Source organism: Rhagoletis pomonella, unplaced genomic scaffold, assembly GCF_013731165.1.
Source record: "Rhagoletis pomonella isolate Grant_MI unplaced genomic scaffold, Rhpom_1.0 Rhpom_scaffold_00005, whole genome shotgun sequence".
In the NCBI taxonomy this organism is placed as follows: Eukaryota; Metazoa; Arthropoda; class Insecta; order Diptera; family Tephritidae; genus Rhagoletis; species Rhagoletis pomonella.
The window spans coordinates 9612455-9630799 of NW_023458559.1; the positions used below are offsets into that span (position 1 = coordinate 9612455).

At 35.3% G+C, this 18345-nt stretch overlaps 1 protein-coding gene across 1 annotated transcript in view; it reads right to left on the bottom strand.

The window, feature by feature from the left end:
• Nucleotides 1-4659: 4659 nt before the first annotated feature.
• Nucleotides 4660-18345, bottom strand: part of LOC118738684 (chitin synthase chs-2-like) — a gene marked incomplete in the record, with an annotated part of 118433 nt that continues 104747 nt past the window's right edge. The window contains 3 exon segments of the mRNA XM_036469596.1: nt 4660-5490; nt 5558-5706; nt 5773-5920. Of these exon segments, the coding sequence (XP_036325489.1) occupies nt 4693-5490; nt 5558-5706; nt 5773-5920 (1095 nt within the window).

Genomic DNA, 18345 nt, shown 5'->3' on the forward strand with positions numbered 1-18345 from the left:
CATCTAATCAAAACATAAGAAAGTTCAATTACATGGCAGTTGAGAAGTGCATATAAAACATTTACGTAATTGAGCTCACTTTGCAACATCAACTAAAGCACTTTCCACAAAACGCCATAAAAACAAAGCTGGAGCACCATAACCATGCTTGCGGGAGCTTCTCAAATACGCAATAGCGCTCCGCATTCACATACATAACTGGTCACATAACCACACATTGGTCGTAAAAAGAATTTTCAAAGGTACGTGGTTAACATTTCTGCACCTTTTTTTGCATATACAACATTTACGTCAATCTTTGATACATTGTTCATAGCCAATATTCCGCGCAAGACAAAAAAAAACCGCGAGTGATTTTGTGGATTCAGTGCAATAACTGAATATCCTTTCTTGTTCAAATAAACAAGTGCACGGTCACTATTAACAGAACACTCACTACAGGTTGTTGGTGTAATCATTGACTTAAATAAACGTCGGCACACATACTACATATTTTCTATAAAATTTCTTATTTCAAAATCTTTCACATTTGCAAAGCACAGATTCAATTCAGTTGCACATTTTATCGGCTTTTACCTTTTGCAGATAGTTTAAATTGCCAACTCATCACACCAAAAACACTTGTTTAAGTTTCGAGAAATTATAACCTCATTTACTATTGCACTATTGTGATTGCACCTAAACAAGTATTTCACTTTCACTCCTGTAATTCCAGTTCTGCATCCACAAGATCACTACTCGCGCTGTAATATTACTTGGATCAAAAATTTCCAAACATATTTTTCCATTGTACTTGGTTTGAGTTGGGTGGCGACCATCTTCTGCAAATACATACATACATATATAAGTGAATCATACATATGTTTAGGCGCGTCTGCTAACACCAGGCGCCTAAATACATGCTATGTACTGCTGCATGTGCAAAAATTATACAATTTATGAAATTTTTGCACATGCACGTCTCAACTGCCATGTAATTGAACTTTCTTAAGTTTTGATTAGATGGCACTTCAAAGCATGCTCGGCCTAGTCTGATGCATCCTCCGGACACTGCTTCCGGAGCATTTTGCGGACTCTGCATGACTTAAAAAAATGCGGAGGTGGCAAACGAACTTTGCCATTGGCCACAGTGCCTACCCACCATTTTTGAACCAATAAATATTTTTTTTTTATATAAATACATACATGTAAACATACTGGCCTCCCCTCTCACTGAGTTATTCAGAATCAAAACACTTCTGCAATGCCAAAAACCGACAAGCAAAAATTCCGCGAAGAGTGGATTAAACATCCTGAGTTAAACAACTGGATTGTGGAAGATTTGAATGATTCCAAGAAAGCATTGTGCAAGTATTGCAAAAACAGTTTGATCTGCAAGTTACACGATTTGCTTGCACATGCTAAATCTAAACGTTGGGTTGTCTATTTTTTTCCTGGCCTACCTATATGGTTGGTAGGTATTAACAGGTAAGAAATACTGGTAATCTTCACGCATCTGTTTAACACATTCTATAGGTTTTATGCCTTCGATTGGAGTATAATATGTTTATTAAACAACTAAAAAAACTTTAAAAAATAATAATTTTTACATATTTAATTAAAAATATCCTGGCCAGGATTTTTTCAGCCAACACACTCGCTAAATATTTACTAATCCGTTAAATTTCATACAACACAGATTTCAACCATTAAACAGATGTGTGAAGATTGCGCCTTACTCGGATCTTCTCATACATATATCGCACGTTTAATAATATACAGAATTTTCAAAATTTCAATTTTGTGGGAAACCGCAATCAAGGTTTGATCAATTCATACAGTTGGTATACCAAAAGACAGATGGAAAGACACATATCTTCGCCATTTTTGGGAAGTTTAGTTATCTGTTAGGCTGAACATATTCTCCTTATGAAGCTTGTTAATTGTGTGATGAAATCTCCAAAAACGTAAGTTTTGAATTAAATGTCTATATTATTAATCTCTATACTATGATCCCTTATAAATAAAATTAAACTGACAAATTATTAAAAAAAAATCGTTTTTTGTAACAGTTTTCAGAATTTAAATGATTTAGCGGGATTCTAGCGATTTTTGTTTATAAATCTGTCGGGATGGCAAAAACATAAATGGAAACACTGGTTAATTACTATTTTAAAATTAAATAGCCGAAATTGTTTTATCCACAATAATGTTAATCAAAAACGGCCATATGCTCAATAAAATTGTTGAATATAATTGTTATTAGGCCATAAATAACAAAAACAAGTAACTTAAGGACCACACCTAAAAGTTAAACTTTCAAAAATAGAATTACATATTAACAAAAACCAACAAAAACAACAACCACATGATCAAGTGTAAATAGCAGTCGAGTAGCTGCGCTTGATTTTAGTTGGCTTAACACATGAATAGAGTGGAAAAGGCAACAACAGTTTACGTGGCGAACTTAGCTCAGTGGGTAGACTAGTGAGGAAGTCTGATGAGGGGATGTGGTGATTTCCGAAATAGCAGATATAAATTCTACCAAAATTTAAATCGTTGTTTTTTTGCACAAAAATTTTAATTTAACACGGCCTCAAACTTAATAAAACAGTTGAATATAACTGATATAAGGCCATAAATCAAAAACAAATATATAATTTTTATATACCGGTTGGAGGTCATATAAATACTTTAACTTTAAGGGTACACTCATCGGTAAAGCCTGTGAAACGTCTTTTTAATTTAACCGTATTTGACAATTCTCCACAATTCTCTATCCGCCACTGATGTGAACGAAGTGGAAAAGAGTTTTAAAAATCAGAACAAATCAGCACAGGTTTCCGAAAAATAAGGACATTCGCGTACTGAATTGACAATTAAAGATTTTCAGTACAGCGAGTGAAAATTCAGTACAGTCCTTTCCAATCAGTACGTCTGGCAACCGTATCTACACGGGTCGCGATGCTGGTAACAAAGGAAGAGCAAGGCCTCCTCTGAGTTGGAAATACCAGGTGGAGAAGGACATATCTTCACTTGGCATTTCCAATTGGCGTCAGTTGACAGAGAAACGACCGTCGTGCTTTGTTGGAGCCGGCCAAATCGTTTAGGCGGTTGCATCGCCTATCTATGTACAAACTGCTATTTTTGGATCTCGTTTTTGCTAAAAAGTGCTGTTACAGTTTTAATGTAGTAACAGTTTTAATTTTTGCCCGATTTACGCATAATTCCCACCGCATCCTTTTGTGCATACTGAATGCTACCTCCTTTCATTACTCTCTTAAATTCCGGAGTTTGTTTTAATTAATAATTATAATTATACAAAGTTTCGCTATAAATCGAAAAATTTTATGTAGAATAACAATCGGTCAGAATTCAATTGGTAGATACCTACTGTAAGAATTTTAAGGACCTACATTAAGGCAATTTAAATAAAAAATGTTCTATAACTGAGGCCGCGAATACTAAGCATAAGAATATTACAGTAAGTAATATGTGCATATGTATGTATATAATATTTTACTATATCGACCCCTTTAAGCGAAATTATCGTATGTGCCTGAAACCAAATTTTATAGGAGAGCGTTTATACTGCATACTTTCCAAAATGGTTGTATTTTTATAAGCTTTTATTTAACTTGGTCATCCCGCGCAAATCGCGGAAATTTCCAATCGATTTTAAACTGATTTCCCGACAAGTTAGAGACTTGAAATTTTCAGCATAGTTCCAATCACGATGACAATGCAATTTAATATATAAATGAATTTCCCATATGGTCCAGGGGTCTTGATTCAAAGGCGGTCAAAAAATAGTAAGATTTATGGCTAACAGAGCGTAATTTGCCAAAGAACGTAAAACCACTATAAAATTGTTAAAACTGCCGGCGATAGTGTAGCAAAACTATTTGTGGCAAATTCTAAATATCAACCTAGTCTAGATATGAACCTCGTTCTAGGAAGTAGAATACTCCAGATGTCGCCCCGCCAGAAGCAGTTAAATATTGCGCCTAAATATATGCCATGCTACAGCGGAAATGGACGACACGCCATTTCTTTAAATAAACTTAACTGCTGTTATATGTACATATGTATGTATATACAAAACGTAAACAAACAACATTTTGCTTGCCAAGTCTTCTGTTCGCTTTCATTGCAAGTTGAATTATTTTAATATCTATTGCAAAATTTTTTAAATAAAATAAAATAACACTTTTTAATATACAACGCTTTCATAAATGGACTAAAAATTATAAAATAAAACAATGTAAAAAAAATATTTTTTAAAAACAAGCTTTTATTTAACCTGTACAATCAAAGGAATAAAATGAAGTAGTGTAACAAAAGATTTTTTAGCACGAAAATTTTGTCAAAACTGCACTAAAATGAATAAAATAAAATAAGTCAAGGTCTCGTTAAAGTTACTAAAAGCCATTAAGTGAAAGGAGTTATTCAAACTCTAATGAAAATTGCTAACAATTTGTACTAATTTACTTCGTTTTTAAAAAAGCTTGTCGGCGAATTCAGCGTACACGCATAATTGGTTAGGTATGTATGTATGTATGCAGATATTTAAATGCCGGTAAAGTGCAGTTTTGACAAAATTTTCGTGCTAAAAAATCTTTTGTTACACTACTTCATTTTATTCCTTTGATTGTACAGGTTAAATAAAAGCTTGTTTTTAAAAAATATTTTTTTTACATTGTTTTTTTTGGTTTATTTTTTTACTACGAACAAAATACTTTGTGGCACATGTGATAAAATATACACTAAATTTTTGGCGCAACTATAGAGATTTAAGCTACAATATTTGACCAGGTGATTAGGCGTGTGGTTTAGAATAAATTTGTAACAGAAAGTCAATTTCGAAAAATATGTCACTTTTAAAATTGCACATACGATGATTTCCCGCAAAGGAGTCGATACATACAAAACAAATTTTCTGTAAATATTTACACTTAATGCATGTCTCCAACTTACTGTATTAGGCGTTCGAAACCAATCCAATTGAGTTGTGGCTAATAATTGCGATATTGTTGCAAAACGGTGGAAAAACATTGCAATAAACTGTATAATCAATATCAAGCCAAAAAACAAAACAAAACATAAACCGATGGGGTCCAATTCTTTATGACGTCTATAAACGTAAATTTGGGAATTGGTATCATCGTACGTTATGTAGTCAACTGGATCAATTGGCCACTCCAGGTGTAGATAATCCTTTTTCAGTTGGAGTAAAAAGACAATCAAAACGAAAATGGAGTTAATCATTATAAACGCAAAGGCGAACATGTTGCGTAATTCTCGAAGGCTCTCAGCAATTTCGGCTTTCTTTTCTATTGTGTGAAACATTGGCCGCAAGTAATGTTTAATCAATTCCTTCCAAAAACGTTTTTCTTTAAGAGATATCTCGCCCAACTCAGAGTCAACCAATAACGGGTCGTTTATCCAGCCGGGTAAATACTCTCGACTTCCGGCTTCAATATCACCTGACGCTGTTTCTATATCTTCATCCTTTTAAAAATATAACACTTCTCTTTACTTATTTACAACTTTAAATACCCGTTACGAACATCCTTACCCTTTTTACAGCGACTTCCCTTGTACCCCACGAAACATCATTCATATTAAAAACAGAATAAATAAGAAGTAACATGTACATAGAGGGGATGGTGATGTAGTAGATAAAGCCACAGATTAACGCGCTGACCTCTTGTGGATGAACCACGCCTAAAACGATAGAAACAAAACACTCGTACAATCAATGTTATTGTATCTCCTTCAACCAGCAATTACCTGCAATAAAAATTTGTATGAAAACCAGGAGAAAGAAAAGCGATGCTGGAGCTAATGGCCCATCATCTATCATTTGTATGATTATGCCAATCAAAACGGCCATCATTACCAGACAATACATAGAGCTTATTACAAAAGCTAGCAAAAGCTGAAATTTTAATAAAATAAAATTATTTTATTTTTATTATTTATTATATGAGATACTAAGATAAATAGTCGGTATCTTTAATAAAAGTATGCCCATTCTACAATAACATAAATGAATAAACATATTTACAATCGTTACCCTTATATAGAATAGGGCCTTTCTAAAATTGGTGTATTTTTACGGAGTGGTTACATAACTTCATAAAAACTAATGTTCTTAAGTTGGGAATTTCTTCAAAATCCTTTGTTTAATAAACACTCAAAAACTAATTTATTGGTTGAGTGGCTAGTTTTGAATAGAGATGGGCACGTGAGTGATTTTGGCTCACGTTCACGCACGCTCACGTTTTGTAAATCACACATACTCACATTCTGCTATATTTTGATCAATCACGTTCACGCACGCTCACGACGCCTAGCTTTTTAATCACACACGCTTCTTCACGGACCTTTTTTTCAAATTTAAACTTTATATTTATGAATAGCATTTGACATACATTGTTACAAAAGCTTGTCCAAACACCTTGCCTGGCATGAACGCACTATTATTTTTTTGTAACAAATTTCATAGCAAAGATTTCACACCAATATTCATTCAATGTAATTTTATAATGACATTAGCGCATATTTTTGTTTAAAAATAATATTTTGTCGAGGATTTCACCAAGCGATAGTGTACGTCTTTCTTCTAAAATTCTGCCTGACACAGAAAGAAATCTTTAAATAGCTGCTGCTACTAGCTGGTATGCTTAAAATTTGAAAGGCTTCCAAGAAGTGGAAAATATTAAGCTTACTCTCAAAATTTTAAAACATCGTCACAACTTTTATTTTCTGATTATTTGAAATAAATCAGTATTTCCGTAATAATGTCTTCAAAAACTGTTTTTTTTTTTTAATAATAATCCCAACGGTTTTTACCCTACATTCCCGCCCATCCGCACGAGGGGCGCAGTCCGCATGACGTACGGAACCAGTATTTTAAATTTTTGCGCCGAGTCACGTTAGGCAGGAGTTTATTAAGTGTCGAGATCTAAAACTGTTCAGCTATAGAACTAAATTCCTCAGCCGATTTTATGTCTTTATTTTAATGATTCATTTATTGAGAGAGGACAGTATCGATTTCTTAATGCTGAAAAGCGGATCTGATATATCAAACGTCATCTGCATGTATTAAAATTTTGGAACATTGTATATCTGTAGAAATATCGTTTGTAAAAAGCAAGAACAGAATCGGGCCTAGGTGGCTACCTTGAGGGACTCCTGAAGTAACATCAATGACGTCAGAGATAGTATTTTTAAAAATTACCCTTTGTGATCTATCAAAGAGTTATGAAGAGATCCAACGTAGAAAATTAGGTGAAAGACCAAGAAGATCAAGTTTATAGATGAGCATCGAGTGGCACAGTTTGTCAAATTGTTTACTGAAGTCAGTATATATAACATCAACAGTTTTGCTTTCACTAAATGCTTTTGAGATATAGGATGTTAATTCAAATAAATTTGTAGTTGATTTGCCCTTGCAAAATCCATGTTGACTATATGAAATGCTAGAAGAGATGGAATGCGTCAACTGATTTGTTATAATTGCTTCAAATATTTTAGGAATTGCAGAAAGCTTAGCTATTCCCCGGTAGTTCTCCACTGAATATCTGCTACCGCTTTTATGTAACGGGGTTATGAACGATTCTTTCCATATATGTAGTTGGAAAAACACCCTCTTACAGAGACAAGTTAAATCAGATAATCAGCACAATTTATAAGAATACAAGTAGGGATCTGGTCAGGACCATAACTGAATGACTGCTTTAAGGATTTCAGATAAACTACTACATCATCGGGAGATATTACTGGGATATTTATTGAGTTCATTGGACATAGTTTAAAATGATAGTCAATGTTAGCATGTGAGTTAATGGGATAATTGGATTTAAAAAACTGAGCGAACATGTTAGAAATTGTTTGATTATCACTAGAGACGGTATTTTGATACTTCATGGCGGAAGGAAATCCACGTACATTTCGCTTGGAGTTTACGAAGTCCTAAAATGATTTGGGGTTATATATTATACGCCGTTTGATTTTACACAAGTAATCTTTATAACACTTTTTGTTTAATTCAAAAAACTTATTACGCAAAGTCAGTATTTTACATAGTATGAGTGTAAACCGGTTTTTTGTGTAATCTAAAATAACGCGACTTTCTGTTTTTCAAATTTCTCAGTTCTTTAGTGAACCATAACTGTGTTTGTTCTATGTTGTTCAGGAACATACATGCGTTTAGGCACATGCTTTTCAAATAATTTATGTAAAGTAAAGTTAACAAGTAAGAGCAGCGCTGTCTTTGGCTATGCCGAAGGCTTCATACCTTTCATGAGTATCTGAAAATTTTACTTTATTAGATTACTGCATTTTAAAAAAATTTTATATTTACAGAATACATAGATAGAGGAGATACATATATGAAAAACCATATCTAAACAATCAGAGGTATGGAAGATATACCTTATATAGCACCAATCTAAGTGATTTTCACTGCTGTGTTATCGGTGTGTAAACCGGTAACACAATTTAATGGGTTTAGACTCCTACATAAAGGAGATATATCGTAATAACTGGTATCTGAACAATCAGAGGTATAAGAGATAAAGCTTATACAGCGTAGATTTTGACGATTTGCTCAGTAGACTTTGTATTATTATTTATAGAATAGCTTACGAAATTTATCTGTGTTAGCAGTCCAAATAAAGCTGTTTTACGGTAAAACGGCATATCTGAACAACCAGTTATATGGAGGATATAAATAGGTTACAGTGACCCGATCTTAGTTAATTTTACTGTAAACTTTCTGTTGGTAATTAGTGTAAATATTGCGAAATTTCATGTTTCTAGCTGCATATATGGAGAAGTTATAACAAAGAATCTCGAATCTGAACAATCAGTTGTACGGAGGCTATATGTTATAACGACCCGATCCTCGCCTTTTTCACTGTAAGTATGTTTTTGATAATGGGTGGAAATATTGCAAAATGTCATGTTCCCAGCTGCATAAATGGAGGAGTTGAACAATCAGTTGTATGGAGGCTACAGGTTATAGCGACCCGATCTTCGCCATTTTCACTGTAAGTATGTTTTTGATAATGTGTGGAAATATTGCAAAATGTCATGTTCCCAGCTGCATAAATGGAGGAGTTATAACGAAAAATCTTATACCTGAACAATCAGTTGTATGGGAGCTAAATGTTATAGTGACCCGATCTTTGTAATTTTCACTCTAAGTTTTCTCTTGATAATTGGTGGAAGTATTGCAAAATTTCATGTTCCTTGCTGCATAAATAGAGAAGTTATAACGAAAAATCTCATATCTGAACAATCAGTTGTATGGGAGCTATATGTTATAGTGGTCCGATTCTTCCGGTTCCGACAAATGATTAATACATTATAAAAATACACCCACCTACCAAATTTCATCCGGATATCTCGAAAACTGAGAGACTAGATTGCATACAAACAGACGGACAGACAGACAGACAGACAGACAGACGGACAGACGGACATTGCTAAATCGACTCAGTTCGACGTTCTGATCATTAGGTATACATTTTAATGGGTCTATCTCTTCTTATTCTGGTACTTACAAACATCGGACCAAAGTTATAATACCATTTCATGCTCATGAAAGGTATAAAAAGTGCAACGCTTTGTTCAATATTTTCTTTATATGCTGGCCACGACAATTTAGACAGTTTTTTGTTAAGCTTTTTAAAGTTGGCTTTCGAAAAATCAAAGCGAATATTTGGTTCGTATGCTTGGGTACTGCAATTTTGACCATCACTTATAACTTCGTAAGATACCTCCATAGCAGGGTGGTAGACATCTTCGGGCAAAACTAGTGGATCACGCTTATTTACAACGGACTTAGATGCATCATACGGGCGTATTTGAGTTGAATATTTCCATTATACGGAGTGTATGTATAATGGTAAATTCCATTTTGTTAAGACTTTTCACTTGATTTAAATACGAAGATTTTTAAACGGTAACACTGTGAGACAAATGGTAGGGGTCAGTGATCGGGAAGGGTTCAAACTACCGGGGAAAGTTATATCGGTTAGTAGTTAAATCGGACTAGTGGTTCTCGAGTTCCAGCGAAACGCCGGGACATGTATAACTTGTTTTTGACCGATATAACATTTCCCGTTGGTTTCATCCCATCCCGATTTTGACTGTCGCATAGTGTAATCAAATAAAATTTTTTTATTCTTACAACTCGTTTTTTTCTCAGTGTAGAAAAGAAACCAGTGATGTCATAATAACTGGAGACTTCAATATAAACTGGTATGAAAACACTGTTTCCAGAAGACTCATAAAGCAATCAACGGATGACAGTAGCTTTAAGCAGATTCTGAATAAGCCTACTCGAATAATTGAGTTTTCGGCAACGCTGGTAGACTATGTCGTGACATATATAAGTAATATAAATGCACATACGGTGTCAGACCTCAAAATAAGTGATCATGAAATGATACTGATTGAAATTAATGAGCGTGAGAAAGCAATGCCCACCAAATCAACGTTAAAAAGATTAACCTTTGACAACCGTATTTTGTGTGATACTGTGAATGCAAGATGTGCAAATTGCAATGAAGGTGATCTCGAAGCATATGCCACAACATTTTATGAAGCTTTAAAAGAGGCAATCAATAAAATGACAACAGTGAGAACAGTGAAGTCTAATGTAAGCAGATGTAGAGGGTATAATGCAAGACTCAGGACGTTAAGGCAATCGACGGAAACAAGCTATAGGCGGGCAACGTGGACTCGAAATACAGAAGACTGGTCATGTTATAGAGAATGTAGAAATCGGTGAGCTGAATCGGACCAATTGCCAATATATTGAGGCAAAAATAGATCGGTGTTTGGACCAAAAAACAATGTGGAAAGCAATAAAGGACCTTGTGTTGAAAAGGGAGCAAAAAAATATCGAAAAAATTGACTTCGGAGATAACATTGTATATAATAAGCGTGAACTTGCCAATCGTCTCAACGAATACTTCGTAGAAAGTATAAACGAAATAAACGTGGGCATACCAGCGGTTCCTTACATTAATCTTAGGAGCAGAGGGGACACACTCTTTAAGTTTAATGAAATTACTCTTGTAGAGCTAAAATCAACGCTGACTAAAATGAATAGCAAACATGTAAGAAAGTCTAAGTTCGGGCGGGGCCGAACATTAAATACCCGGCGCAAGTATTACATATATGCCTTTTCACCTTTCCGAAAGCTACCGCTACATGGTAAGCCGGGGTGTATCAATTTTGAATAAATTAGCGTTCTTAAATTTCGAAATATTGACGTTTCGAGCATTTCTAAAATTTACCGTTATATGAAAAGCCGTAATTTTAGTCCGATTTCAATAATTTTGAACGTTTTGCTTTTATGTGGCAAGCACAATAACCATACCGAGTTTGGTACAAATTGGTGGAACGGTTACCGAGATACATATATGTGATCATAAGTGGGCGGTGCCACGCCCATTTTCCAAAATTTTATGATAAGCGTATTTCCTGGTAAAGAATTGTTGCACGCATCAATTTTGAATAAATTAGCTTCAATATTTACTGATTTATCGAAGATTTCGTATTTCTCCAAATTACCGTTATATGGGATGTGGGCGTGGTTATTGTCCGATTTTTAAAATTTTCGGCCATTTGGTATCCTGTATCAAGGCCAATAACTGCCAAGTTTGGAAGAAATCGCTGCAGCGGTTGCCAAGATATACACATGTAACACTAAGTGGGCGTGGCTACGACCATTTTTCAAAAATGTATAATATTCTTATTTTATGTCTAAAGGTTATTGCAAATATCAATTTTGAGTGAATAATCTTCAGTAGTTACTAAAATATCGCAGTTTTCGTATTTCTGAAAATTACCTTTATATGGGAGGTAGGCGTGGTTATTGTCCGATTTTGCCCATTTTCAATACCATCCGTCCTACGCCCGAAAGAAGTACACGTACCAAGTTTCGTTAAGATATCTTAATTTTTACTCGAGTTATCGTGTGCACAGACGGACGGACAGACAGTCACCGCTTAATCGATTTCTCTTTTCATCCTGATCATTTATGTATACCAGACATCTGCAGTGGGTGCATGATTTTCGTGTATACTCGATCATCTAACAAAACCCGTTTTGCATCGTTCTCTGTATACGAGCAGAAGTATTGTTCGTTATCGACTGAGCTCAAGACGAACATGTTGGCCACAACACCCGATTGCTTTTCATACATACTTGATTGGGTTCGGGTGCTTTGCAGCTCAATATACCCGGGTGTTCGAGTTTCAACCCGAGTGTGCACAAAATTTTCTTGATTGGCTTATGACGTTTTTGTTTCTACAAAAAATGTTGCCTTCTCATCGCGGTGTTCTTAGTTTTTGTGCGTAGAGGGCAAAGAGAAGGTTGAATTATTCGGTAGTTTGTTTAAGTGTACATTTAACCATTTCTTATATTTTTGCTCATACAAAATGCGACATCACGACGCCTACATCCATTTAGGTATAAATGTGTGTAGATCGGCAATGCCCAAGCCCTATACACTCGGTGCCCATTTATTTTTTGTAAAAGTACTTATGTACCTACTTAGTTTTAGGCTGTTTTCTAATATATACACACACAGCTTTCCACGCGAAACTATACGAAATAGATGCAAAAACATTTTTGTCTACTTCGCTTCTAATTTTTTCATTGCGTATGCACAAGCACAAAGCAACAACATTTTCATATGCTTTGTGGGAACATATTGGCGCCAGTTACCTTCAGCGTAAATTTCTTTGTTGTCCTGCATTTTATCGCAATGTTCGGGTGTCCGTTTCATTGTTACACAAATTTTCGGGTTAGCTGCGGGTGTCCGAGTGTGGTGTTCGCTTGTGCTCAATTTATAGCAAGGGTGATCGAACAGACTCGTTCGTAACCAAAGCAGCTATCGGGTATGCATCTCGATCGAACACATAGTAGCCGAGTGTGGCGTTCGCTTGTGCTTGATTTTTAGTGAGTGTGATCAAAAAGGCTCGATCATACTCAAAGCTGTTCTCTGATGTATACATTTCTCTATATCTATCTCAATTCGTTTTGCCTGTTACAAACAACCGTTATGTGAACAAAGTTATAATACCCTTGTGCACAAGTGCGCTCGGGTATAAAAAGACTGTACCTCAGTGTCGATGTCTTGTTATCCACTTTTAATGTTACTGGGCCGATTGTCTTATCATTAATTAAAAAGTCACTTGAAATCGGTATATACCCACATCGCTGGAAGTAGTCAACAGTAGTCCCAATAGAAAATGTAAAAATGCAAAAAAGCCAGAAGAATACAGACCAATCAACACGCTATCAATTGAAACCAAAATTATTGAAAAATTGTTCACGCTCAGCTTGAAAACTATTTTGAGAAGCCAAACCTCTTTTGTGAGTATCAGTCTGGATTCAGACTAAAGCATAGCTGTGAATCACTGTTTAACCTTTTCATCACGAAATGGAAGACTGGAAGAGATAACAAGCGCGTGATAGCAGCGGTTTTTATTGATCTTCAGAGAGCTTTTGAGACGAACGATATTGTTAAACAAGTTAGAAGACTACGGGATCTCAGGGGTGGAACACCGTTGGTTCCAGAGTTACCTTTTCGGAAGACACCAGAAAACGAGAGTGGGAGGCGTGGATTTCCCCAGGGAGCAGTTCTCGGCACGCTGCTTTTTATTATCTATATCACCGATCATGAACGAGCATTGAAGGATGAAAAATTGTGTCTATTTGCTGATGATGCACTACTATACGTGGCGGGAGACACTGCGGATGACTGTATAGCTAAGCTAAACAGTGACTTAGTATCTGTAGCACGATACCTTAAAATGAATAAACTGAAACTGAATATTGCGAAGACTAAATCGATGATTTTCGGCGGTAGATCTAACTTGGACCTAACTATAGACGGTATACCAAATAAAATACCTTGGTGTTGTCTTAGATACTAAGTTGAAATTTGATGCACACGTTGATTATATTTGTAAAAAATTATCTAAAAAAGTTGGTTTAATGTGTAGAATCAGAAATAAGGCTATAAAAATTTCTAATGCGATTATCAAGCCTCACTTTGAATATTGTTCTACCATACTTTTTTTCGGAAGCCAACACAGCATAGATAGAATGCAGAAATTACAGAACGAAGCTATGAGATGTATTCTTAAGTATAATCGTTATGCTCGATACTCTGAAATGGATGTCAGTCAACCAACGTGTGATTTATAACGTAATATTATTCATTTTCAAAGTTAAAAATCGTATGCTTCCTAGATATCTTACGGCCGAAATTAACTAATAATATCCCAACGGTTTTTACCCTCCATTCCCGCCCATCCGCACGAGGGGCGCAGTCCGCATGACGTACGGAACCAATATTTTAAATTTTGTGCCGAGTCACGATAGGCAGGAGTTTGTTAAGTGTCGAGATCTAAAACTGTTCAGCTACAGAACTAAATTCATCAGCTAATTTTATGTATTTATGTCAATAATTCAATAATTCACTTATTGAGAGAGGAGAGTATCGCTTTCTTAATGCTGAAAAGCGGATCTGATATATCAAACGTGCTGGAATGAGAGTTAAAATCCTGGCATAAGCAACGGAGTGGGTCGTGCAATTCAAAATTGGTTTTACAAGCTTTCAGAAATATGGGACAAAAGTGTCTTGATACGCGTGACGGAACATTAAAGCTTACATCAGCCAGAAGAGACGGACTTGAAATTGAGCCTGTCAGTAATTTAACCATAAAAATTATACCAAGCATTTCCCTGCGACTGGCAAGTGTAGGAAGGTTAATAAGTTTTAAGCGACTCGTATAAGGTGGAAGACTATATTGAGAATCCCATCGGAAATTTCTTAAAGCAAAAAGTAGGAATTGTTTTTGAATTGATTCTATCTTGTCTGAGTAAATTTGATACCTTGGATTCCAAACCACCGAGCCGTATTCCAGAATCGGCCTAACTAATGTTGTAAACAGGGTTTCAGTGATATAAGGGTCACTAAATTCTTTTGACCATCGTTTCACAAATGCAAGTACACCTTTAGCCTTGTTGACTGTCACATTAATGTGAAGATGAAAATTAAGCTTAGGATCCATTGTGATACCAAGGTCCACAAAATTGTATACCTGTTCCAGGTTATGGTTACCTATTATATAAGAAACTGGCAGAACAGCTCTTCGCGAGAAGCACATTACTTTACATTTCTTAAGATTTAGAGGCATACGATTTACTTTACACCAGTAAGCCATGCTGTTTAAGTCTGATTGTAGCAAAGACCTTTCTTCAATTGAAACGTACGATTTATAAAGTTTTACATCATCTGCATACATTAAAATTTTGGAGAATTTTATATCTGTAGAAATATCGTTTATAAAAAGCAAGAACAGAATCGGGCCTAGGTGGCTACCCTGAGGGACTCCTGAAGTAACATCAATGACGTCAGAGATAGTATTTTTAAACAATACCCTTTGTGATCTATCATAGAGGTATGAAGAGATCCAACGTAGAAAATTAGGTGGAAGACCAAGAAGATCAAGTTTATAGATGAGCAACGAGTCAAATGCTTTACTGAAATCAGTATATATAACATCAACAGATTTGCTCTCACTAAATGCTTTTGAGATATAGGATGTTAATTCAAGTAAATTTATAGAAGTTGATTTGCCCTTGCAAAATCCATGTTGACTGTATGAAATGCTTGAAGTGACAGAATGCGTCAACCGATTTGTTATAATTGCTTCAAATAATTTAGGAATTGCAGAAAGCTTAGCTATGCCCCGGTAGTTCTCCACTGAAGACCTGCTACCGCTTTTATGTAAGGGGGTTATGAACGATTCCTTCCATACAGTTGGAAAAACGCCCTCTTTAAGAGACAAATTAAATAAGGCTCTTAACGGCTCATAGAGATAATCAGCACAATTTCTAAGAAAACAAGTGGGGATCTGGTCAGGACCATAACTAAAAGACTGCTTTAAGGACTTCAGGTAAACTAAAACATCATCGGGAGATATTATAGGGTTATGTATTGAGTTAATTGGACTTAGTTTAAAAGGATAGTCAAAGTATGCTTGGGAGTTAGTGGAATAATTGGATTTAAAAAACTGAGCGAACATGTTAGAAATTGTTTGATTATCACCAGAGACGGTATTTTGATACTTCATGGTGGAAGGAAACCCACGTACATTTCGCTTGGAGTTTACGAAATCATAAAATGATTTGGGGTTATATATTATACGTCGTTTGATTTTACACAAGTAATCTTTATAACACTTTTTGTTTAATTCAAAGAACTTGTGACGCAAAAGTGAGTATTTTACATAGTATGAGTGTAAGCCGGTTTTTTTGTGTAATCCAAAATAACGTGACTTTCTGTTTTTCAAGTTTCTCAGTTCTTTAGTGAACCATAACTGTATTTGTTCTACAGGAACACACATGCGTTTAGGCACATACTTTTCAAATAATCTATGTACAGTAATATTAAAATGTGCAACGCTTTGCTCAACTTTTTCTTTGTATACGACAATTTAGACAATTCTTTATTCAGTTTTTTAAAGTTGGCTTTCGAAAAATCAAAGCGAATATTTGGCTCGTATGTTTGGACATCGCAATTTTGACCATCGTTTATAATTTCGTAAGATATCTCAATAGCAGGGTGGTAGACATCTTCGGGCAAAACTAGTGGGTCACATTTATTTACAGCCGACTTAGATGCATCATCAACATAAACAAGATCTAATACTTTGCCAAACTTATTGCGAAGTACATTAACTTGATTCAGGCAGAGTTCAGCCATCTCCTCTAAAAATACGTTGTTGCACGCGCTAGACGAGAAAGGTACAATATCATTGTCAATGATGTTCCATGATACATTTGGTAAATTAAAGTCACCCAACACAATCAATGAATCAGAGGGTTTAATCATTGAATTAATTGATTTCAGTAAAGATACATGTTGTGAATACACTGATAAGTCAGATCGGGGAGGAATATAGCATAGAGCTAAGTAAGTAAACCCCCTTCCAACCTGAACACGAATGCATTTGAATTCTGCAGATGCGATGTGTGGAAGACTAACTTCTTCAGATGGTATTGAAGAGTCTACGGCAAAGAGTACGTCACCGCCGACTCTATAATATAATATATAATTATTTGAAAGAATCTCTGAATTAAAAGTGTGAGGTTTGAGCCAAGTTTCAGTCAAAGAAATTATATTATAATTGCATTCAAGGCCATTAAGATATAAATTCGTTAATTTAGTATTTATGCCTCTTACGTTTTGATAATAAATACTTAAAGCAGATTTAGTAATCAGTTTTTTGGTTCTGAATTCTGACGGGGAATATTTGCTAAATTATTATTTTTGTTGGGCCTATACTCAAATTCACGAACGAAAGCTCCGGAGGGCCAAAAAGAACTACTAAGCAGCATGTCAAAATTTTCTAAATTTACGTCTATTTTAAATGAAGAAATATTTCTTTCATATTTAAAATTAAATTTTCTGATACTTAAGTTGACAGTTTTAACTTTGGACGAGATGTAAAACTTTATATCGTCCTCGGAAGTATCCCTCGAAAATCTAGATACAAATATAGACTTCTTTGGGGGAACCACAACCAGTCTCCTAGTATCAGACTCGATTACCGGCGGACGGGGTTGAGTAACTGAGTTACTAATTGAGGGTAGAGTAAGCGTAGGAAGATTAGATGGTGGTGCCACAACTTCAACGGGGGACGGGGAAGATACTGCAGGGTCGTTATAATTAGAAGCAGACTGTGATATATGTTCTTTTGAGGAAGATAACTCCGTTGTCTGTGGACATGGAGAAGAAAGATTAATTAAGTCATTCGGAAGATTGTTCTCACGTGGAACGGTCCTTTCATTAGGCGGACTATGAAGACGCTTACGTTTTGACACATGAATGTCCTTCATAGATTGTACGGTATCTAAGCATTTAAAAGATTTAAATACATTTTCGTAATGTTTAAATTTTTCGGTCAATACCGACAACTCTCTCCCTACCTCAGAAAACCCATTTCTGGTTTGCCTAAACAACTTAAAGAGATCAACTTCGGTTGACCTGCACTTTAAGCAAGACCAGCGAAGACCTTTGCCATCATTAATAGCGTCCAGAATTCTTCCTGTCAAACCAGCACATTTTAGATGGCAAATACCATCACAGAGCCAGCACGATAAGTAGCGTTCAGAATCGCTTTTGATTTGGCAGTTATCGAGATCACACTTCATATTGAAAGATTTAATAACACTTATGTTAATAAAAAGACAAGCAAAATAAGTTTAACACAACACACACAACAATTCAGGAGCTGATGTATTTAGCTTAAAAATATATGT